The following is a 24,366-nucleotide window of genomic DNA, read 5'->3' as shown; positions in this document are numbered from 1 at the left end:
CATCATACACCTCCAAGAGGGCGTACACATGTTGTGTTTGGCCTCAGAGGGCAGAACTAAAAGCAGAGGGTGTAGAAGACAAAATCTCATCGCAAAGAGGCAGATTTAGGCTAGATAGAAGGAAAACCTTTCTGATGATTAGAGCTTTTCAGAGGTGCACTGGTCTACCTCAAGAGATTGAGATAGTAAATTATCCCTCCACTCAAAGCTAGGATGACCACTTGTCAAGTATATTCTAGATGAGATTCTTTTTTCAGGTAAGGGTTGGATAAATTAGTCACCGAGATCCTTTCCAACTTTGCGATTCTGTGAAAAGTAGACACTTGCAAAAATAACCACAGTCTTTTTTTGGGGAAATCACTGGAAATAATACAAACTGTACTAATGTCATGAAGTCTGGATATTTGTTATCATTTATTTTTCTCTTCTTGGACAGCTGCAAGTCTTCTCCCAGATGCCTACTAATTGTGTGGTGCTTGTTACTTTTCCCCTTCCCATCTCCCATCTACTTTAGGCAGAAATTGACCTCTTATTAGTTGGAGATGTTGCTGTTGGGAACCTGGCTGAAATTGTACAGAGATTATTTTCAAATACAGCTGAAATCACAATCACCGTTAGTGATGTGAAGAGTGCCTCAGTCTTTTTGGATGATTTCACATTCAACATGATTTTCCTGAAGATGAATTCATTGCCAACTGCAGAGGAACTAGAAGCTATCAAATTAATTAGGTAAATTTTAAAGAGATGAATACAAGTATAACAGGATATTTCTTAATTAAAATTTTTTTCTGTTTTTTGTGCTATTACATGTGATCTGCTTTAAAAAGTGAAAAATAATTAAGTGGGGGACAAAAAAATTCGTTGTTTGTAGTAAGTGCTTCCATAAATCCACTAGCTTTCCAGGGTAGCATTTATAAACTATAAATAGAATAATAAAAAATAAAAAGAGATAATAACATAAGACTGTATTATTATTCATGCATTAAATCTTCACTTCAGTGTCTTAGGGCACATCTTATCATTGCCTTATTAGTTGTCACTGCTCCCTGAATATAATAATTGGACATCCAGTATCCCAGCGTATGGAGTCTATGTCTATAGGCTAGGTTGGCCCCCTGTGTGGGGGTGAGGGTGGGGGTGGGGTTTAATATCCTGTTGTTAATCTGTTCTTTTTATTTTGGAAGGGTTCTGGGATGAAAGCAGGGGTTGAAGCACTACGTAAACTCTAAATGCTAGCTATTATTGGTATTATTATTGTTTAGGTCTCAATCAGAGCTGTCTCAGTAGTCCTGTTCCATCTTAAAGCCCTGTGGGCTGGCATAGGCCCGTTCCAGAGGACTGAGGAACTGGAGATTGAAGGAATGATCTGTCCTGAGACCATCTCCTAGTCTAAGTCCCTTCAGGAGATCTAGACTGAGCTGACTTTCTTGAGACATGGTTTGTGGTACCTTGAAACTACCAGAGAGCTCCTAGGAAGCCAACCCAAACAAATATTGCCAACTTACCCCTTCTCGTAAAATACACACACACACTGGGATTCAATTAATTTGGATCAGTTTATGTGCTTGTGAAGGTGCAAGAATGTGAGGTAGGCAGGCCGCTAATTTATATTCTTACAACGTGATGCTAATAGGTTTCAAGCCGACAGAGATTTAGGACTTGTTACCGTACAAAATGGAGCACTCACTTTTACTAACCATGAAACTAAAAGGGAAAAGGAAAGCTCATTTGTTTGGTACTTTATCATAAACTCTGTAAACAAAGAGGCCTTTTGGTCATAATCATATAATTGTAGAAGTTTTTTAGAGGTAGAAATACAAATAAGAATTTGGGACCAAGTAAACCCTGTTGTCCATCTGAGCCCTAAATGTCTGTTACTACATAATTGTATTTAAATGACTGCCCTCTTCAGCAGTGATTAATTTTTAGGCTTTTAGAAGTCTTAAAGATTTTTTGAGGATTATTTTACTTCTGTTTCCCATATAGACCATGAACAGAGACAGGTAGGATTTAGTTTTCTTCTCAAAGGAGAACCAAATGTTCTTTTTTTAAAAATTTTTGAATTTTAATTAATTTTTTATTTTCAACATTTATTTTTTTTTTTAAGATTTTGAGTTCTAAATTTTTGGCTCTTCCTTCCCTCACTTCTCCCCAAGATGGCATGCAATCTGATAGAGGCTATACGTGTGCGATCATATTAAACATATTTCCACATTAGTCATGTTGTGAAAGAAGAATCAGAACAAAAGGGAATAACAATGAGAAAGAAAAAATAGCATGTTTCGATTTGCATTCAGACTTCATAGCTCTTTCTCTGGATGTGGATAGCATTTTCCATCCTGAGTCTTTCAGAATTGTCTTAGATTGCTATTGCTGAGAAGAGCTAAGTTTATTAAAGTTGGTCATCGCACCATGTTGCTGTTACTGAGAACCAAATTTTCTTAAAGTCAAGGGATAAATAGGAAGGTCACCTAAAGAAAACAACTTATAGATGAATATAAAAATTTTCTTAAAACATAAAACTAAGGGAGTAGGAAAATGATTTTGATGAGGAGCTCTCAAAACAAGATCACTTGGGACCATACCAAACTAGAACTGGATTTCTTGGTCTCCTTGGCTGCCAGGAATTCTGAGTTTCATGTAATCCAAGTTGGAAATAACTCAAAACATCCATTTCAACTGGTCAAGAATTCCCTCTAGACCACCTGCCCAAAAATCTAGCTTTTCCTTGAAGATCCCCAGTGAGGGGAAACTCATTTCCTACCAAGGCATCCAACTTCATTTTTGGGTACCTTTAAATGTTGGCATTTTTATTCTTTACATCAAGCCTAACTCTGCTTCTCTGCAACTCCCAGTCACTGGTTTACACTTGATCTTATGGGAAGCAGGACAAGTTTAACCTCTGTTCAACGAGAGGAAAAAAGGCAGTGCATTCCTGGCTTAGGGCACAGCATGTGCAAAGGCTATGATGGAAGGAAATGGAATGTCACATGTAAGGAACAAGAAGCCTAAGTTTTGGCAGGTTTGTAACATATTCAAGATGGAGTTCGTCTACCCCAAGCCCACTGTCCTTCCTAATTTCCCTATTTCCGTTGAGAATCCCTAGGATTCCCAGTTTCCTTCAAAAGTGCCACCAACTTAAGAGGTCTGTACTGATTCCACCAGCTTCTAGCATTTCCCCTCTAAGTTGCCTGGTATTTTCTACATACAGTGCCCCCAAAATGTTAGTGCAGTTTTAAGTTGTAATAACAGAAAACTGGACCTGGACTTTTGGGGGATTCTATGTCTTATATGTATATATAGGTCTCTCCCCAGAGAATGGGAACTCCTTGAGGGAAGGGGCTATTTTATTTTTACTTCTATATCCTTGGCACCTATGGTACCTGTCACTGGGCAGGCACTCCAGTGAATGTTTAACACCATCATTCCAGACACCCAAGTTAGGAGCAGCTAGATGATGCAGGGGACAGACCACTGAACCTGGAGTCAGGAAGACCTGAGTTTAAATTCTGCCTCAGGTTCTCACTAGTTGTATAACCCTGGACAAATCATTTAACTTTTGTCTGCCTCAGTTTCCTCAATTGTAAATTGAAGATAATAATTACACCCACCTCCAAGGGTCATTGTAAGGATCAAATGAGATACTATTTGTAAAGCAGTTAGTACAGAGTCTGAAACGTAGTAGGCACTTATTAAGTGCTTGTCTGGCCTGACCTTCCTTCCTTCCAGGTTCTCAACCCTGTAGTCATTTTACACTCTTTACTCTGTTTCCCTCTGAGCATCCCATAAGTTCCTGAGTCTTGATGATCTCTCTGGAACATCTCTTACACCTCTTCTTCTTCCCTATCCCCCAAGTTCAGATCCTCACCACCACTTGCCTGAACTATGGGAATAATTTCCTTAATCTTCTGGCCTCTAGTCCCTCATGTTTACAATACATCCTCCACACATGGAGCAAATCAACATTTCAGAAGACCATGTTAGACCAGGAAGACTTGTTAGGGAAGCCTCGGTGATTCCCTATTGTCACTAGAAAAAAAATATAAACTATTTAATTTTTAAAAATTTTTTAAATTCTTTTACTTTTAACACTACCTTATTCCAAATATATCTCTCTACCATCCCTTGTAAAAAAAAAAAAAAAAGGAAAAAAGAAACAAGGATAGTTGATCAAAACAAACCAACAGACCATCCAGATCTTATAGTAAATGTGTTCAAACTCTATTTGTTTGGTATTTAACATCCTTTACAATATGATACTAACCTACCTTTCTAGACTTGTTTTGTATTATTCTACAATTCAGGGGTGGGGAACCTGCAGCCTCAAGGCCACGTGTGGCCCTTTGGCAGTGGCAGGTTCCCCACCCCTGTTCTACATTATACAGTCTATCTTGGTCTCCTATACAATACAATACCATTTAGTCTACTAGCAGTATAGTGCAGTGGAAAGAGAATTGGATTTAGTTTCCAAGGAACCCAGTTTGAATGGGCACTTATAACCTCCCTGGACTCAGTTTTCTCACCTGTAAAATGAGGTTAGACCAGATTACCTGTGAGACCCCTTCCATTTCTTAATCTATGATCCCCATACATAGCATTCAATCTCCCGCTGCAATGCTTTGCACAAGCTGTCAGTCATCCCTGGAAGGCCTTCTTGCCTCATCTCTACCTCTCAGAAGCACTGATTCCCTTCAAGTTTTAGCTCAAGTGATGTTTGGGTTTTATACATACATACATACATACATACATATGACCTTTCCAGATTTTCACAGTTATTTGTTAGTGTTCATCTTATTTTATGTGTATACTTTGTGTTTTTCTCTCTGTGCATGCTTTTCCTGAACATAAGTGAGACCCTTGTGGACAGGGATTAAGAGTTTAAGATTGTCACCATTGTCTGTTTTCATCCCATCTACTCCAAGGACTAGTCCTATCCTTTCTTTTATAAATACTTAATGTTTGGTTTTTTTTCTATCTTCCTTTTGAACCTTACAGATTTTTTTGTTTGTTTTGACATTGGTCACCAGCCTGAGCACCTTCTGGGATTTAGTACTTCTGAGGCCATTCTCATGGGGCTTTGCCACACTTTTTCATCATCAGTGGCCTGACCTTGTTTCCAATGCCATTTTAAAAATCTTAGTTGATCGTGAGTTTCCTATACTGCCACTCCTAGTTTCATTCAGTAGCTTTCCTCTTTCCACTTTATCAGAATCACACTCTTTCACTGACTTCCTGCAAAACACTAGCCAGTTTGAGCCTACCTATTCTTTCTCTGCACTCTTCAAAATCTATTTTCTTTGGTCAATGCCTAGCTTTCCTGTCCTTTATCATGAATTCTGTGATGGAGTGATCCCCTATTCCTAATAGAAACTCAGATCTTAAGTGTTTGAAGAGTCCTGGGGTGTGCAGTCCGCCTTTTTAATCCCTTCAATTCCTATGTGATTTATCTGCTTCCAAACCCTTCTTTTGATACTATGCCTCTTTCTTCAGTGCTTTTCCCCACCTTAAATATGGTTTGTAGAAGATTTGAGTGTGGTCTATAATCACACACCAATTAAAAGAACAAGAAGGGACAGAATCAAACAGCATTGATAATAAACGTCATTAAAACTGCTTTGTTTGAATTTCAGGAATGGTGGCGATCCTCTTAATAGTAAATGTTTACGTATGGTAATTTTAATTATTTTCATTGTATACCTTTGTCAACTTTTTTCTCTCTCAAGAAGACATTATTTAGTATGTGGATTATATGGTCGTGGAGAGGTGGAAAGGAAAGAATGTGTGGCCTTTATTTGGACCATCAGATTATTGTAGATAGTAGTAGTGCAAATTGATGAAATACTACAAAAGGTAGGTTTACAAAAAAGCATTTTACAAATATTAATTCATTTTATCCTCACAGTAGCTGGAGGTAGATGTTTTTGTCTCTGTGTTACAGCCGCAAATCTAAGTGACTTGGCCACAGGCACACACTTAATAAGTATCTGAAGGCAGGATTAGAACTCAGCACTTCCTTAATCCAAGTCCAGTGCTCTATTTAGCCACTGTGCCACCTAGCTGATGCTTAATTTAAACATTCAATTTAAGTGAGATCTCTGCTACAGATCATTCTAACTTCTCTGGACATTTTTGTGTGCACCATCATAGGTGTAAATTTTACTTAGAGCTTGAAGGAAACAGTGGAAAGGGATCATCTTGTCTGTTCTCTCACTTCATATATGTCCTGGAGAAAAGAAGTGATTCATTAAAAATCAAAAAGCTAGATTTGACTTTCGTGTCTTAAAACCCCCGGTACGCCCAGAAAAAAAGGTAGCATGGCAATTTCTCAAGCCCTCGATCCTCTTCCCACATATATCTCTTAGAAAGCATGAGTTTTTCACTTCAGCAGTTCAAAGTAGTTAGATCCAAAAAGTCCTGGTAATTTAGAACATAAACTAACATCCCATAAAGTCTAACTTTTAAGCACCGTGAAAGGTGAGGTGCCACATTCCCATTGTTTCATGGGCACTTTGAGAGCTACGGAATCTTTTTCAATTACAAACAGTTAGAAATCACAAACTATCAATATGATTTCCTTGGTCAGTTGAGTATACAACAATTAATCATCCAAATTGGGTGCTTAAGGTCCCTAATCCTTTTTTTTAAAGGTGAAATTGAAGTAATAAAGGTGGTCTTCCATATTTAGTGATTTCAGGGAAACTGATAGAAAGTAAAAAGCAAACTTGGGGCAAAAAGCCAACTTCAGAGAGTGCTGAGAAGAAGGTATACAGCCATGGTGAATAATGTTTGAGACATACATGCTGTATTTGAAAAGGGGAATATCTAACTCCATATTAACATACTTTTTGCCCATTAAAGTATTTATGTTTAAAACCACCTTGAATTTAAACTTGATTCATATACTCCCATCATCAAGAAAAAAGTGGCAGATTTTTAGAATACAAATTATAGGTTCACAGGTCATAGTGTTATATATTTTTATCTGAAAAGGACTTCAGAGGTCATCTTACCAGATCCTTTCATTTGATAGATGAAGAAAGAGGTCCGGACAAGTGGTGTGGCTTAATGATTCAGGCAGGATTTGAACCAGGTTTTCTGACTCCAAATCCAGCATGCTTTCCACTGTGCCAAGTAGTTCCTCATTTTTTTATGTACACTTAGGTCCTCAGATTAAGAATCTTTGTCTAAGAAGGAAAATAATAAATACATTATTTGACAAAGACAACAAAAAAAAAGAACCAGGATCTTTAAAAAGCAATAATAGATATATGGGAACTAGGTTTTATCTTGATGCTTGTGGAAACTAGAAACCTCAGTGTATGATTTAATTTATTGATTGAGAGAGGATATGATTGAATAGCTGAGGTTGTGAGGAGAATATTGGATTCTAGGAACTCTACTGATTATTGAATATGTATGTATACAAATTTACAATCTATATTCTACAGGAGGGAAGCTGTCTTGGTTAACAGTTGATTCTGTACTAATACCCCAAAGACCAAAGTGCTGACTCTACTTTAAAGCTCATAATCTAAAACTGGTGTATATAAATATATATATGCACAAGTCTGTCACATTTTGGTATGCATTCCAAGTGACTTTTGTTATCTAACTCTTTGAAAAAAATGCATAATGATATTTTTTTATTTAGTATTTTATTTTTCCCCAATTAAATGTAAAAACAATTTTTAACATTCATTTTTCAAATTTTGAGTTCCAAATTCCCTCCCTTCCTTCCTCCCCTACTTCGCCACGCCATTGAGAAAGGAAGCGATTCAATATAGGTTATACATGCAAAACATATCCATAATAGTCATGTTGTGAAAGAAAACAGACAAAAATACTTAGGAAAAATTAAGTTTAAAAAAAGTATGCTTCAGTTTATATTCAGACACCATCAATTCTTTCTCCAGGGATAGCATTATTCATCATAAGTTCTTCAGAGTTTTCTTGGACCATTGTATTGCTGAGAATAGCCAAGTCACTCACAGCTGATTATTTTATAGTATTGCTGTTTGTACACAGTACAGTTCACTTTGCATCAGCTCATGTAGGTCTCTCGACTTTTCTGAGAGCATCCCACCCATCTTTTTCCATAGCACAATGCTATTCCATCACAATTACAGGGAAGGCAGGGATAAGGAAGGCAGTACAATCTAGGAATGGGAAAAAGGGCACCTGTGCAAATGCATGGAGATGGCAGTAGAATGGTGAGTTTGAGAAAAGACTTTGTAGGCTACTTTGACTGGAATATACATGAAGATAGTAAAATAAAAACGCCAGCCACATAGGTTGGAGCCAGGCTGTTAAGAACTTTAAATAACAGACTGAGGAGTTGGTATTTTACCTTAGTGGTAATATGAATTTGCTAAAGATTTTCGAGCAGGAGAGTGGTATAGGCAGATCTGGACCTAAGAAAGATTATCTTGGCATCTCTGATGGATGGAAAGGGGGAGAGAATGGAAGATTGGTTAGAATCTTTATTCCAGCAGTCCAGAGGAGAAAAGATGAGGGCTTGGCTAGGGTGGTAGTCATGTCAATGGAGAGAAGAGGATGGATGTGAGAGATATTGTGAAAGCAGAATCAACAAGACTTGGCAGTTAATGGTATATGGAAGTGTAAGGGAAGGAAAGAGCCTTTGATGACACCAATATTTGAGCTTCAGGGACTAGAAAGATGGTGGTACTCTCAACAGAAATAGGCAAGTTTAAATGAGGGGTCAGTTGAGGGGGGGAGGATGTTTCATTTTGTTCCTGTTTAGTTTGAGATGCTGATGATCCAGGTAGAGTTGACCAGCAGATAGCTGCCAGTGTGTGACAGATTTCTGGAGCAAGATTAGGGCTAGATGTTTCTCTTATAGAGAAAATAATTGCCTACTTGGGAGTGGATGAGATCAAGTGATGGAGTGTAGAAGGAAAAGCAAGAGCTTTGGGAAGGTGGAAAACTGATGAGGAGTCAACAAAGAAAACTAAGAAGGAACCTTCAGATAAGGAGAAGAACCGGCAGAGTGCAGTGTCATGGAAGCCAAGAGAGGAGAAAGAATATCTAGGGGGGATGGTGTTGGAAGTTTCAGAGAGATTGAAGAGCATGAGAACTGAAGTCCTGTGGAAGTCTCCCATTTTTCTCTCTAACTTTTATAATAATAACAACTAACATTTCTGTACCAATTTAAACTTTGCAAAATCTTAGCAGTAATCCTGTGAGATAGCTGCTACTATTATCCTCATTTTTCAGATAAGGAAACTGAGGCTGAGACAAGGTAGGTGAGTCACCCAGGGTTACATAGCTGATAAGCATCTTGAGCAGTGGTCAAACGTCATTCTTCCCGACTCCAAGAACAATGTTGTATTCATTGTGCCACACTACCTGTCTCTTATCCTCAGAATAGCTGTTTTATATACTTTCTCTCATGAGCTTTTCTTTCCTATTATCTATAACTAACCATACTTAATTCTAAGAGCTCTTTTCCTCTCATGAAGCAGGATCCAATTTGAGTTGATGCGTGTGGATTAAATATCGTGTTATAGAATTTAAGGGAAAGCTCTGTCTAAATGAATAGAAAGTCAGTAACTTATGGAATGTTTTTAAAGAGATTTCACTTTTTGGGAACATTTGCTGTTCCTTCATTTCCGTTGTGTCTGACTCTCTGTGACCCCATTTGGGGTTTTCTTGGCAAGGGTACTTGGAGTGGTTTGTCATTTCTTTTCCTAGTTTCTTTTAGAGATGAGGAAACTGAAGCAAACAGGGTGAAGTGACTTACAAGGTCACAGAGCAGTTGGGGGCACAGCCAGGAGGAGAACGCAGAGCAAGTTCTTCCAGAGGCCCAAGGCTACTGTTGCTTTATTGAAGAGATTAAAATGTTTTGTAATGAGCATGTAAATTATATATGTATTCAAACTAGCATTTTCTTACCACCTAAAATAATGTTCTTTAAATAGGGTGTTTTAAAATATTTCCCCTAAAGTCTTAGTTGCCATAGTGTTGGAGGTCTTTTCTTTTTCTAAATAGAAGAGCAAATTCAGCCTAATCCATATCAGTTTTATCATAGGTTATGAATTAATGGAGTCTAAACCAATGAGTTTTCACCATACTGTACTCATTTTAGATTGCAGTACATCCAAAGAAAGCCATTCTTCTTCATTCTAGATAAACTAAGCTTCTGAACTTGGAATTTTAGAATGTTGGGTTTTTTTCTCATTTTAACTAGATGTTTTTCCCCTCCAGATTTGGCAAAAAGAAAAACATACACTTGCTGTTTGTTTTTATAATCCCTGAAGATTTTGAAGGTATGTGCTACTCTGGTAGACTTTGTTTTACCCCCAGATGAAAACTGTTAGATCAATATTTAATCCAAAGATTCTTAGATTGTATTTCAGGCCACGGAGCAGATATTATTTTAACAGAACCACTAACAATGGAAAAAATGAGCATTGTACTAAATTATTGGAAAACCTTCTTTTCAAAAACTGGTAAGTGAAAAATGTATCTCCAGAGGTTTAAAACATATTATATTACACCTTTAAAATGGTAGTTAGTGTTCTGAAATAGGTATCTGTTTTGTATCATAGACAAAATAGCAGTCTGGAGAAAGTTTATGGACCCCTTTTCAGAATCACTTTTTAATGCATAAAATACAATACATACACAATATTACCAAAAATCATATTGAAAAACAGTTATAAAAATATTTCTTAGCTCAGAGTTACAAACTCCTGCCCCAAAGGTTAACTGCCTTCTATAAAGTCCTAGAGTAAATTAGTGGTAGAGCTGGGAACCCAGATGTCTAGATCAATGTGATTTATATTACATTGGGGTACTTCTTCATAGGTTAGCTTAAAATAAATTTCACAGTGCCACATACAGTGCTGCTGTGAATATTGTATGCTATACAAGTGTAACCTATGATTCAGAAGCCCAGACACTAGGCTTACATGAACAAGTTTCAATTTTGTTTTTTTTTTGGTGGGGTGGAGCTGCTCCCCAAATCTTTCTTTGAATCATTTCCCAGATGTATGTCTTGTCAGTATATGCCTTGATTCTACATCTCAACAGATTTGGATAGAATACTCCGTGTAGCAGACAGCTTTTATTTTTATCCCACAAAACTGCTGAAATACAATGAATTGTAACATATCAATGTATGCTTATATGAATACATATAAAGTGTAGTCTCATTAATACCCTGAATACTTTATGATTTTTCAAAACATATACAGTGTCTCATTTCACACTTTTTAAGGTGAATAGGTTAACTGTCATCCTCATTTTTCATTTAAGAAAATTTGGGCTTCGTGAAAATTAACTAGTGAGTGAAAATTATGATTAGGATTCAGATTTCCTGATTCTACTGTTCTTAATCTGTCTGCTATCTAAATGTTTTAATTGGATGTTGTATTTGCCATTTTGATTTGCATGAAAATCAACTTTCAAACTTTATCTCTGCTAGAGTCATTGATCACCAATGGCTATTGATAATCTTTCCAAGCCTGTGGTACCTGTTAGGAAAACACACAAGTAAAGGTGACATTTGCACTTCTTGAAGAACTACAGAAATATGACTGGGAGAAACTGCTTGAGTTGATTTAATTTGTTTTCTAGTCTCCAGATAGGACAGCACTCAATTGGCTACCTGGTCCTTTAATTTTTCTGAACATTATCATAGAGCTCGTTTTAGTAACATTCCAGGTTCTTGCAAACTTCTCAGTCTCCAAGCTCTTCCTAGAAATGGCTAACCACTGACCAAAAGCCGCTACTGCAAGACCATTCTCATGGTGGGGATATAACAGCTGCTTTCTAGCACCTGTCCAGTGTCGTTTCACATTTACAGCTTGTTCTTATACACCACAAGTTGATGTCATCTTTGCTCTTGGGCTGGGCAGCTGCAGCGAATCTTTCAGATGTCACATTTTGGTGGTGCAGCTGTCCACTGCAGACTCATGCACATTTGTCTCCTCTCACGACACTTACCTGAAAACCAGAGCTTGATTTTTTCTGGATGCATTACTCATTTGGGTATGCCACATGTTCAGCTGTTATAGGGTTACTCTAGATAGAACCTAGTTGGAAGACAGTCAGTTGTCATGTGTAGTATTCTGTTTGTTTTTCCCTGTATGCCTTGTATTATTTCCTGCTCTACTCATTCTGATTCATTTAAATGTTCTTGTAGGAAAAGAATTTTGTAGGCTCCTTTTGATTTAAAAAGCATTATATTGTTAAGCTCTATTGAATGAAAAGTGACAGCTGCATTTCAGATTAGAATTTCTGCATTTGATTAGTAGCTATTCTGTCAGTGTTTAATGAATAAAAAGAGTGTATATTGTTCTCTTTCAAATTTCAGCTAAGAATGAAAATATAATCACAGGGGAAGACTCCAGACCATCCCTACAGAGACCTTTTAATGAAAGCCTAAGAGATGATTCCACTGATCTAGTCCCTCATAGGTTAGTTTCTTGTGATTAAAAAAAAATGTTATACATGATTTTGACAAAACTTAAATAGTTATTTAACAAAAAATTTACTGAATACTTGTTACATTAGTACTCTGTCTGGAGTCAAAGGACCTATATACACATACATCATATATACAGATTTATCTGTTGATAGATCTGTATATACGTATGGTATATCCATTGGGTACAAGATAAAGGAAGCAGATTTCACTTCCATTTTAGGAAGAACTGTCTCATAGAGCTGTTAAAAAAAATGGAATGGGGCTGCTTTATGAGCTAGCCCCTTCGGAGGCTAGAGGAGCACTTTTCTAGGATGATTAGTGGCAGCAACGTTAATGATACTTCACGTTTCTCTAGTCCTTTATAGTTTTCAAAACATTCATATTTGCTTAATTTCATTGCAGTCAATCAGGAAGCACTTATTAAACACTTACTGTATTCCAGGCCCTATGCTAAACACAATGAGAATACACAAACAAAAATGCAACAGTCCCTGCTCTCAGGGGAGTTTGAATTTTAATGGGAACACAACACATGCCCATATAAATATATACAAAATGAATCTAAGATGGTTTGAGGAAAAAGTGCACAAGCATCTAGGGGGACAGGAAAGGCTTCATGAGAAATGTGGTGCTTGAGCAGAGTCTTAAAGGAGACCAGGGATTAAGAGGGAGTGCATTCCAGGCATGAGAGATGGTTAGTGCAAAGACCTGGAGACAGGATAGAAGAGGAGGCGTCTAATGTGTACAACAGTGAGTAGACCTGTTATGGTTGGATTGCAAAGTGTGAGAAGGTGACTAAAGTGTAAGAAAAGGTAGGAAGAGGCTACAGCTTTAAATGCCAAATAGAGGGGTTTATATTTGAGCCTAAAAGCAATAAGAAACTCCTGCAGTTTGCTGAGTGGAAGCGGGTGACATGATCAAATCTGCATTTTAGGAAAATCACTTTAGCAGCTGGATGGAGGATGGATAGGAGTGGGTGAAGAGTTCATGCAAGGAGACCAAAGAGAAGGCCATTGCAGCCATCAAAGCAAGAGATGATGAGGGCCTTAACTAGAGTGAAGTTGTTTTGTTTTTTGTGTTCATCCTTGGTTGCCGAAGAAGACCGTGCCGTCAGAGAAACGATGACATGACTTGCACTGGACTATGTTTTGAGTGAGGGAGGACTGTGCAGGTCACCAGCCTCACTTCTTCTCCAAAGCCATCTGAATCCAGTGACCAGATATTCATCAGGATGACTGGAGATGATTCAGGATGCACTGGGAGACCTTGGGTCCTTTAGGCCAAGGTCCTTGCAGATACTCACTTAGGGTGAGGCAACGCCCAATCATTGAATAGGCCTGTTTAAGAAGTAGCCAGGGCGTGGCCCCTTTAATGAGGTTAAGAAAAGAAGACATCAGGCTGGGAGGGAAACAGCAACAAGTTACAATTAATAATCACTGTAAAGGTAGGAGGGTCCAGAGGAGCCCTTAGGCGTCCCAGTGTCAAGAGTGCAGTAGGTTTAAGGTTTTGGGAGAGGACAGGACAGAACAAGAGAAAGGGAAGAGAAGGGAAGAGTGAAGTTGTACATGTAGAAATAATGAGGGATGAATGCAAGAGCTGTTCTAGAGATAGGAACAAGATTTGGCAAATGATTTAATATGTGGGGAGAGTGTCAAGTCAAGGACAACACTGAGGTCAAGAACCTAGCTGACTAAAAGGATAACTGCCCTTGGCCATAAGGTAATTAGGTGGTGCAGCAGATCATACACTGGGCCTTGAGTCAGGAAGACTTGAGACCATATCTGACCTCAGACATTTACCAGGTGTGTGATCCTAGGCAAATCATATAACCTCTGTTGATCTTAATTTCTCCCTCCCCGTACTTCTCCTCTTCAAAGGAAGGTAAATTTGGATGGCCAAAAGATGCCCAGTTGGGTTTTACTGGCCAGTTTCCCTTCTCCTTTCCCTCCTTCCTCTCCTTTCCTTCCTCTCCCCTTTCTATCCCCTTCCCCTCCTCTTAAACCTGCTGCACTGTGAAGCTCAGACACCATGGGGCCGCTGCACCCTACCTCCTTCCTAAAGGCTCTCTTCTGGACCCTCTGGCTTCAGGGTGATTATCAATAGTAACTGTTGCTGTTTCCCCTCCCAGCCTGATGTCTTTCTTTTCTTTGCCTCATTAAAGGGGCCACGGCCTGGCTACTTCTTAAACAGGCCTATTCACTGAGTGGGCGTTACCTCACCCCAAGTGAGTTCCTGCATAGACCTTGGCCCCTTTAGGCCGTCTCCCAGTGCATCCTGGGTCATCTCCAGTCATCCTGATGAATTATCTGGTCACTGGATTCAGATGGCTCTGAAGGATAAGTGAGGCTGGTGACCTGCACAGCCCTCCCTCACTCAGAACAAAGTGACATGCAAGTCATGTCATTGTTTCTCTGAAGGCATGGTCTACTTGGCCAATGAAGGATGAACACACCTCAACTGTAAAATGGAGATAATAATAGCACCTATCTCCTAGAGAGGTTGTGAAGATCAGATGAAACAACAGATGTAAAAATACTTAGCACAATGCCCGGAACATTGGTAGGCAATTAATAAATGCTTGTTCCCTTTCCCTTCCCATAATAGGGAAGTTTTAATGAGGGATGGTTTGGGGAGGGGAAAAAGAAAATGAGTTCTCTTTCTGGAATGTGTTGAGTTTGAGAAGCTTACAGGCAGTTGGTGGTATAGAACTGGAACTCAGGAGGGAGATTAGGACTGGATATATGTAGGTCTTATTCTTATGCATTTGGATAGTAATTAAGTCCATGGAAGTTAATGAGGTCACCAAGAAAGTATAGAGAAAAAAGTAAAGAGAACCCAAAATATTCTTGGGGTAATGACTGACACATGGATGTTCAGTCATCAAAATAGACTGAGAAGGAACAACTAGAGAGGAGGAAAATGCAAGAGGAGAAAGTGAGTAGCACTGTCAGAGGCAGCAGAGAAATCAGAGAATGAGAATTGGAGAAAGGACATTAAATTTGATTCTTTAAAAAAAAATTGCAAACTTAAATACCAAAAAAGAAAAGAAAACTTAAAACAAATTCTGATCATTTTCATGTGTGCAGCAGAACACAAAAAGAGGACTTTATATGAAGTGGTGAATCTCTATTTCGTACTAGTTACATATAAAAAATATATGTCATGTATATATACCATATGTTACTTATAACACTGTCCTGCTCATCTATGATTCCTTCTGTTGTTAGCACTTAAAAAATATTTCATTGGCCCTCTTTTTTTGGCATCCCTATTTTTAAGTCTCCCTTCCCCTTCTCGTTCTTAGTTAAAGGGGAGAAAACCCTTATAACAAATAAGCATAGTCAAGAAAAACAAATCCATGCAGTAGCCATGTGCAACATTCTGTCTCTGCAGCTTGAGTTGATCACCTCCGTATCAGGAGGTGGAGGGCATGCTTCAGCAGAGGTCCTCTGGAGATGTGGTTGGCCATTGTGTGGAGCAGAATCTTTCAGATTGTTTTTCTTTAGTGTTGCTATTCTTGTATAAATTCTTCTCTTCAAGCTGCATCAGTTTGCACTACACTGGATTCTCTGAAATTCTCTCTTTCATCATTTCTTATGGTGTGACAATATTGTACTACATTTTTATGCTAGTTTGTTCAAAGTTCCTCAAATAAGGATCATTCTTTTAGATTCTAATCTTTGCATTTTTCCTCCTTTTAATCCCTCCCAATCCTGGGAATCAGAAAGTTTATTATGTTTATGGGTATTTCATCTCCAGTATTATTTATATCATCGTCCCAAGTAACCATTCTCTCCCCACATTCCCGCTTGTTTCCTACTGATGCTTGATGTATTTCTGTATCAAACTGTTCAGAGGTGTGTGTGTGTCTTTCTTTGTGTGTGTGTGTGTCTTTGTGTGTCTTTGTGTGTGCATGTGTGCAGCCCTCCTTTATCTGTTTCAGATAAGAATGAGGTTCAGATAACAGAAATGTTTATTTCTGCCATTCCCCTTTTCTATTGTTACATACTTTTTATCTTTTTTGTAAGAAATACCAAGTTGCACTCCCTCCTCCCTCCTTTTTGGATCAGTATATTCTTGTGAATCCTAACTGTGGCTGTGTGCATTTGCATTATTTCTTTCTTGATGGTTGCTGTATTTTCTCTTTCACTTGAGAGCTCTGGAATGCTGCTGTAATATTCTTTGGAGTTTTGGTGTTGGCATCTCCTTCAGAGAGTATGTACCTCCTTCAGAGGTGATTAGTGAATTTTTTCAGTTTCTGCTTTGACCTCTGTTTCAATGATATCTTGGCAGTTTTCCTTCATAAGTTCTTGCAGTATGATGCGTAGTCTCTTTTTTTGATCATGGGTTTCAGGTAGTACAGGAATTCTTAAGTTGTCTTTCCTCGATCTGTTTTCCAGGGCAGTTGATTTTTCAATGATATAGTTCACATTTTCTTTGTTTTTTTTCAGTCTTTTGACTTTTTAAATTGTTTCTTTTTGTCTTGTGTTCCTGTGTGAAGCTTATGGAGTTTCTATTGGCCAGTTCTTATTTTTAAGGAGTAATTTTCTTGAGTGAGATTTTATACCCCTAATATCAAATTGTTAATTCTCGTTTAATAATTTTCTTGCATTGCTCTTGTTTCCTTTCCCAGTTTTTCCTCTACTACTCTTATTTGATTTAATTTTTTTTTTGCTTTTTTTTTTAAGCTCTTCAACTCTTCTAGGAATTCTTTTTGGGCTTGAGTCTAATCTGCATTTTTATTTGAAGCTTTGCTGGTTGACATTTTCAAGTCATTGTCTTCTGAGTTTGTGTCTTAAGCTTCCTTGTCTCTATAGAAACTTTTTATGTTCAGGTTCTTTTTTATTGTATGTTCATTTTTCCGGCCTATTTCTTGACTTTAGATTTTATATTAGAGTTGGGCTCACCTAGGGGAGGGGGTAAGAATGGCTAGCCTGAACTTTTGTGGCTAGATCTGGGGGGCCTATACGTTTTCAGTGCTTAGATGGTGTTGTGATCCAGGAAAGTCTGGTCACATTCCTCTTGGTCTGCATTCTGGTCCCTACCTAGGTAGGGCCCTTCCAACCATAGATCATAACCTCTCTTTTCTGCCCTGAAATTGTGACCCAAAACAGAGTAATGAGCAAAGGATCTGTCAAATGGCACCTAATGTGCACCCAGTGCTAGCACAGGAGTCCTCTGTAATATCTTTCTGACCAGATGTTTCATCCTCTTATTGTCCTTAGGCACTGAAAGTTCTTAATACTACCACTGTTGCTTCTGCTGCCACTGGGGGTGCTTCACTCCCCACCACAGGCCCTGCAGTGAGGGCTGCTTCCTCCAGCAGCGATCCCAACCAGCTCTGTCCCCAGAATCTGCAGCAGACTTCTCTTTCAGTCCTCCTAAGCTGGAAAAATGAGATACTGTGATTTATTTTTGGTTCTCCCTCCAGAATTTGATTTGAGGCATTTTTAAAAGTTATTTAGAGGGTTGAATTGAGAGAGCTCAGCAGAAATGCCCTCCATTAGTATATTCTGATTACCTCCCCCCCCCCCCAAAAACCCCTGCAGAACAGAATGATTCCATTTCCAAACACCCTGTTTTTCTCATTTAACTTGATGAGTACTCTTTGAAGACATTCAGGTTCTGAAGGGACCCTTGTTTCTTCTCCCCCTACTAGGATGTTAGTCAACATCATCATAAAGCTCCTTCCAATTGTTCAAATAAATTTATCTTTCAGAGCTTCTCTTGACTATGTTTGTATCTCAAAGTTACTGCTCCTCACCTTCAGTCTTTTCATCAGCACTGCTTGAAAGTCTCTTTTCCATTAAAGATCTATTTTTTCCCTCTGCCAGATTATGTTCATCTTTACAGAGTAAGTTATTTTTGGTTGTAAGTCCATATGTTTTGCCCTTTGGAACATTGTATTTTAAGCTCTCCTGTTTTGTAGTAGAAGCTGCCAGGTCTGTATGATCCTGGCTGTGTTTCCTTGGTACTTAAATTGCTTCTTTATGGATGCCTATACTATTTCTTTCTTCTTTTTTTTTTTTTAGTTCTGGATTTTGGCTATGACATTTTTGAGACTTTTCTGTCCCCTTTCCCTTTAGAGGAGGAGATCACTGAATTTTTTTTGTCTTCATTTTGCCCTCAGGTTCTAAAAAAAATCTGGGCAGTATTAATTTATGATGAAATATAGTGTCCCAGGTTTTTCTTAGTTTCAAGGGAGTCCAGTGATTCTTAAATTCTCTCTCTCTGAACTATTTTCCAAGCTAGCTGTTGATGATACTAGATATCTTAATCTATATTTTTTTCAGCCTTTTCGTTTTGACCTAACATTTACTGCTGTCTCATGGAGTCATGTTTGGTTTATTCTATTTTTCAGGAAATCCATTACCTGGCTAAGATTTGCCACTTTCTGTTTCAAGCTATTTATTCTGCTTCCAATTCTTTCTTTCAATTACATATCTCTCCTTTGATTTTCAGAATTTTTAATTTGGTATTTAATGGGGATTTTTAATTTGTTGTTTTATCTAGCTTTTTTATTTGCATACCCAATTCATTGATCTCTTCTTTCTTAGCTTTATTCATGTATGTGTTTAGAGTTATAAAATTTCCCACAAGTGCCAGGCCTAGAGGCCTGAGGGCTACCCGAGTCTTCTTACCTCTATCCCGAGGTCTTCGGTTGGCCAAACCAGATGCTCGTATGAGAGAAAGGACGTTCCAGAGTCGAACAAGGGTTGAGCTTTATTTCAGGGTCTAGTTACAAGTGCAGGGGAATTCTTCCTTAGGAGGGAAAGAGAAAGATCTCCCAAGGAGGCAAAGATCTTACAATAAGAGATTGGAAGTAGAAGTATAAGCGGGGAGAGAGGGGGAGGGGAGAGGGGAGAGAGGAGAGAGGAAAAGCTGAGCCTTGTTGTCCTGTCTGCTCCGCGCCCCTCCGCCCCAAGAGAGCTTTCAGGCTTTCCTGATCCTACTTAAACTCTTCAGCGGCATAGTTTGCATCTGAATACCGTGCTGTTAGATAACAATAGTGTGCCCAGATCCGGGACAATCTCGAGGGCGGGGTGAGCTCTCTCCCATCACGTTTCTCACGGGAAGAGGCGGAAATACACGAGATAGCTCGGTTCACCTCGATTCCCAGCCGTTTCCTGGGGGGTCTCGTGAGAACTCTAAGATTTAGAAGTTCCCACCTTTACCCGCCCGAGACTGTCCACATGGAATTGAGCTTCCAACCCTAGCACACAAGAACTGCTTTAGCTACATCTCATAAATTTTAGTGTGCTGTCTCATTATGGTTCTTTTTGACGAAGTGATTATTTCTATGGTTTGTTGTTTGATCCACTCATTCTTTAGGATTAGATTAGTTTCCAATTAATTTTATTTTTACATGACCCTTTATTACACATAATTTTTATTGCATCATGGTCTCAAAAGGATGCATTTAATATTTCTGCTTTTCTGCCTTTGATTGTAAAATTTTTATGCCCTAATACATGATTGGTTTTTGTGTAGGTGCCATATACCACTGAGAAAATGGTATAATCCTTTCTATCCCCATTCAGTTTTCTCCAGAGGTCTATCATATCTAACTTTTCTAAAATTCTGTTAGCCTCCCTAACTTTTTTCTTGTTTATTTTGTAGTTACATTTATCTAGTTCTGAGGAGGGATAGCTTAAGCTCCCCCACTTGTGTAGTTTTGCTGTGTATTTCTTCCTGTAACTCACTTAACTTCTCTAAGAATTTGGATGCTATACCACTTGTTGCATACATGTTTAGTATTGATATTACTTCATTGTCTATGGTATCTTTTAGCAAGATGTAGTTTCTTTCATTGTCTCTTTTAATTAGATCTGTTTTTGCTTTTGTTTTGTCTGAAATCAGGATTGCTATACTTCAGCTGAAGGAAACATAATATATTCTGCTCCAGCCTGTTACCTTTACTCTGTCTGTCTCTCTCTGCATCAAATGTGTTTCTTGTAAACAACATATTATGAGATTCTGGTTTTTAATCAATTCGGCTCTCTGCTTCCATTTTATGGAAGAGTTCATCCCATTCACATTCGCATTTAAGATTACTCTGTATTTCCTTCCATCCTATTTTTTTTTCCCTTGTAAGAGGAAAAACATGGCACCTATACAAAAACCAACCATGTATTAGGGCATAAAAACAGGAGGATCTGCTGTACAGGTTCTTAGTTCTGCTGTTCTAAAAGGAAAGCAACTTTTGAGAGGTAAGCAATCTACTTTAATCAAGCACATATATCATTCAAAGATCAACAGATAGGGCTTCCAACTGTCTGACCATAATAATACATACATAGTTATCAGACAGAGAAGCCCCAACATCTGGTTTTCAAAGCTCCTTAGCAGCTGCCCAGAGTCTTGTCTGGCCAAATAAACACTCCCAATGAGTAAGTTCTAAAGAAAACCTCACTTCAGAGTATTTATGCATTTTTCAGAGCCAGAGGGCATCACAAACCTTGAGAACTAGTACCTCATTAGAAAAGTAGCAAAAGGTTTGGACCTCCTCTAATCAAGCTTCCATTAATGGGTGGAGAAGATCTTTAGCTCTCATAGTTACCTTTATACCCCAGTTTATACTTTTCTCATTCCTTTCCCCCTTTCCCCCTTCACAGTTTTTTGCTTCTGACCACTGCCTCCCTCTATCTGCCCTCCTATCTTATCAGTTCCACTTCCTTTTCTTTTCCCTTTCCCCTCCTTCTTTATAGGGTAAGATAAATTTCTTTGAGCCAAATCTGATGAGAGTTCAAACAATGCTCATTCCCAACTCCCTTAATTCCCTCTACTGTAGTAGGTCTTTTTTTACCTTTTCATGTGGTGTATTCTGCCTCCCCCTTTCCTCTTCTCCTAGTATAATCCTTTTTTAATCCTTTAATTTATTTTAATATCACATCAGTCACCTTATACCCATATCCTCTACCTGTGTGTATTCCTAAGTGCCCTAATACAGAGATAGTTCTCAAGAGTTACAAGTTTCATTTTCCCATGAAGGGTTGTAAACAGTTTAATATTAATGATTAACATGTTGTTTTTCCTTCCTGTTTACCTATTTATGCTTCTCTTGACTCTTGTATTTGAAGAGCACATTTTTCTGTTCAGCTCTGGTCTTTTCATCAGGAAAGTTTAAAAGTCCCCTGTTTCTCCGAGTGTCCATATTTTCCCCTGAAAGAAAGCTCAGTTTTGTTGTATAGTTGATTTTTTATTATAATCCAAGCTCCCTTGCCTTCTGGAATATCATATTCCAAACCCTTCACTTCTTTAATATAGAAGCTGCTAAGTCCTGTGTAACCTTGACTGTGGCTCTATAGTATTTGAATTGTTTCATTCTGGTTGCTTGCAGTATTTTCTCTTTGAGCTGATAATTGTGGAATTTGGCTACAGTATTCCTTGGAGTTTTCATTTTGGGATCTTTTTGAGGAGGTGATAAGTGGATTCTTTCAATTATTATTTTACCCTCTGCTTCTGGAAGAATATCAGGGCAGTTTTTCTTGATAATTTCTTGAAAAATGCTGTTCAGGCTCTTTTTTCTGATCATGACTTTCAGGTAGTCCAATAATTCCTAAATTATGTCTCCTGGATCTATTTTTCAGATCAGTTGTTTTTCCAATTACATGGTTTTATATTTTCTTCTATTTTTTTCATTCTTTTGATTTTTGTCAGACTGATTCTTGCTATCTCAGAATCATTTAGTTCCCACTTGCCCAATTCTAATTTTTAAGGAATTATTTTCTTCAGTTAGCTTTTGTACGTCTTTTTTCCATTTGGCCAATTCTACTTTTTAAGGACTTGTTTTCTTCAATTTTTGCGCTTCCTTTTTTAAGTTATTGACTCCTTATCTTTACCCAGTTTTTCTTCTGCCTCTCTTATTTGTTTTTTAAAATTCCTATTAAGCTCTTTTAAGAAGGAATTTTGGGCTTGAGATCAATTTGTATTCCCCTTTGAGGCTTCTCAAGTAGGCATTTTGACGTTATTGTCCTCTTCTGAGTTTGTGTTTTGATCTTCCCCATCACTATAGTGGCTTTTATGGTCAGGGCTCTTTTCTGTTTTTTGCTCATTTGTTAGCCTATTTTGTGACTTTTAAATTTGAGCTCTGCTCTTGGAACAGGAAAAGAGTCACAAGCTTTTTTTTTCTGGGGGCCAGTCGCGTGGTCACTGGCTTTCTGCAAGTGGGCATCTGGGGCTTGCCCCCTGTCTACTGCACTGGGGTGGTCCAGCGTAGTTGCACTTATTGTGCCAGCATTCCAGGCCTGGCAGTTTGCCTTCTGCACTGGGACTGGAGGCCTTATACTTGTACCACTAGTATGTTGAGCCAGGACTGAGGAACTTTGGCTGCTGATCTGTGCTGTGGCAAAGCCCCTAACCCTGTCTTCACCCCAGCTTGTTCAGACACCTTCTGCCCTGATCTGTACACCTCTTTTACCCAAGTGAGACAGCTCTTTCCTGAAGTCCTTCTGATTTATCTTCAACTGGAAAATTGTTTCACTGCATCTTTTCGTAGGTTCTCTCACTCCAGAATCCAGAATATTAGAGACTTGATTTAATGTTTCTGAGGGAAACTGTGAAGATCTCAGGCAACTTCCTGGCTTCTCTCTGCCATCTCCAATTCTTTCTTCAAGAACGTTTGTTCCATTTTTAATGTCTTTCTTCATTTCCTTTAGGTATTCAGGTAAACCTTGTGGGAAATCCATTTTCCTCTTAAAATCATTGCTTTAAATTGTCATATATTTACTCTCTTCTGCTTTGATGGGGATAGATCTCTCCATTGACAATAATCTCTTATATACTTTGATGTTTACTTTGGTTTTCTTATTTCTTCAGATTTTATTCCTGAGTTGAGATTTTTCCAGGGCCAGGTTCTGTTCTTCCTGTGCTTTTAGCTGAAGTGGTTGGGATCTTTTCACTGACTTCTCATTCTGAGGATTTATCCCCAGATCTTTGTGGTTCAGAAAACTGGATCTTTAGGGCCCTCCGTGGCACCTGAATTCAAAGTGTTAGGGTCCTTGAAGCCCCTAAACCTCTGGGATGTCCTAATCTGAGTGTTGTTATACCATTCTGATCATTTCATCCTAGGTCCCTGTTTTGGGGCTTTGTTGTTTTTTAACCTTTCTGTAGCTTTCTCTAGGACATCTCCTGTCTTTACGGACTATGCACAGAATCTGACAGAGTATATATATAGCTTGTCAGTGATCATTCTGGGAAGTTAAGTTTGGAAGGCAGTATGATCATAGAGGAAGTAGAACCTGAGTTGAGAGGACGGAAAGAAGGTACTTCACAGAAGCGCACACGCCCGCACACCTCTCATGGGCAACTCTCTATACAATGTTTAATAGATTTATACTTTTATTCTTATTACATTTCCAAGGATTTCTTTCAATACAACATAAGAATATGTTAGATAAAATGGAATCACAACCAATCACAGACCCTTTAAAGAATGGCTGCACAACTAAATGTATTCTAATTTGATAAAATAATGTATGAGTCATAGTTTGTACTTGTTAGTCATACTTCTAAATATAATAGTGCCTTCAAATTTATTGGGAGACAGATAATGAGTGATTTTAGGGTTGGCTGTACTTTTACCCTAAACCAGTGAGAATAGTTAGGGGTGACTGAGTATCTCAGCCTGTATATTACAAAGGCTTCCTATTCTTGGACATGTTTCAAGGTTTTAATTTCTGAATTAGAAAGATAAACTTTCTAGTATTATTTGTGATCAGAGATTAGGGAAAAAACTTTGAAAAGCATTGAAACTTTTACTAGTAGTATCCCATTGTTTGCAACTGCTTTTTTGATCAAGTGACTAGTCTGTAAAAACTTAAGTAAATGGTTTGGGGAGCAAGTTTATCTTCCTTTTTTCATATTGTAGGTTATGTCTACTGAATGTTTCACACTAATATGAAAATTAGCAAATA

The 24,366-nt window shown here is 38.2% G+C and overlaps 1 protein-coding gene across 3 annotated transcripts in view; it reads left to right on the top strand.

The window, feature by feature from the left end:
- SOHLH2 (spermatogenesis and oogenesis specific basic helix-loop-helix 2) overlaps positions 1 to 24,366 on the top strand; it is an 84,083-nt gene that overhangs the window by 7,855 nt on the left and 51,862 nt on the right. For all 3 annotated transcript variants that reach the window (XM_072611911.1, XM_072611912.1, XM_072611910.1), the window contains exons 2-5: positions 515 to 729; positions 10,225 to 10,286; positions 10,365 to 10,469; positions 12,338 to 12,440. In XM_072611911.1, coding sequence (XP_072468012.1) covers positions 515 to 729; positions 10,225 to 10,286; positions 10,365 to 10,469; positions 12,338 to 12,440 — 485 coding nt within the window. The remainder of the gene's footprint in view (positions 1 to 514; positions 730 to 10,224; positions 10,287 to 10,364; positions 10,470 to 12,337; positions 12,441 to 24,366) is intronic.

The sequence above is a fragment of the Notamacropus eugenii genome, chromosome 5 (genome assembly GCF_028372415.1).
Source record: "Notamacropus eugenii isolate mMacEug1 chromosome 5, mMacEug1.pri_v2, whole genome shotgun sequence".
Lineage (NCBI taxonomy): Eukaryota > Metazoa > Chordata > Mammalia > Diprotodontia > Macropodidae > Notamacropus > Notamacropus eugenii.
This window is presented reverse-complemented; position numbering and strand designations above follow the sequence as displayed.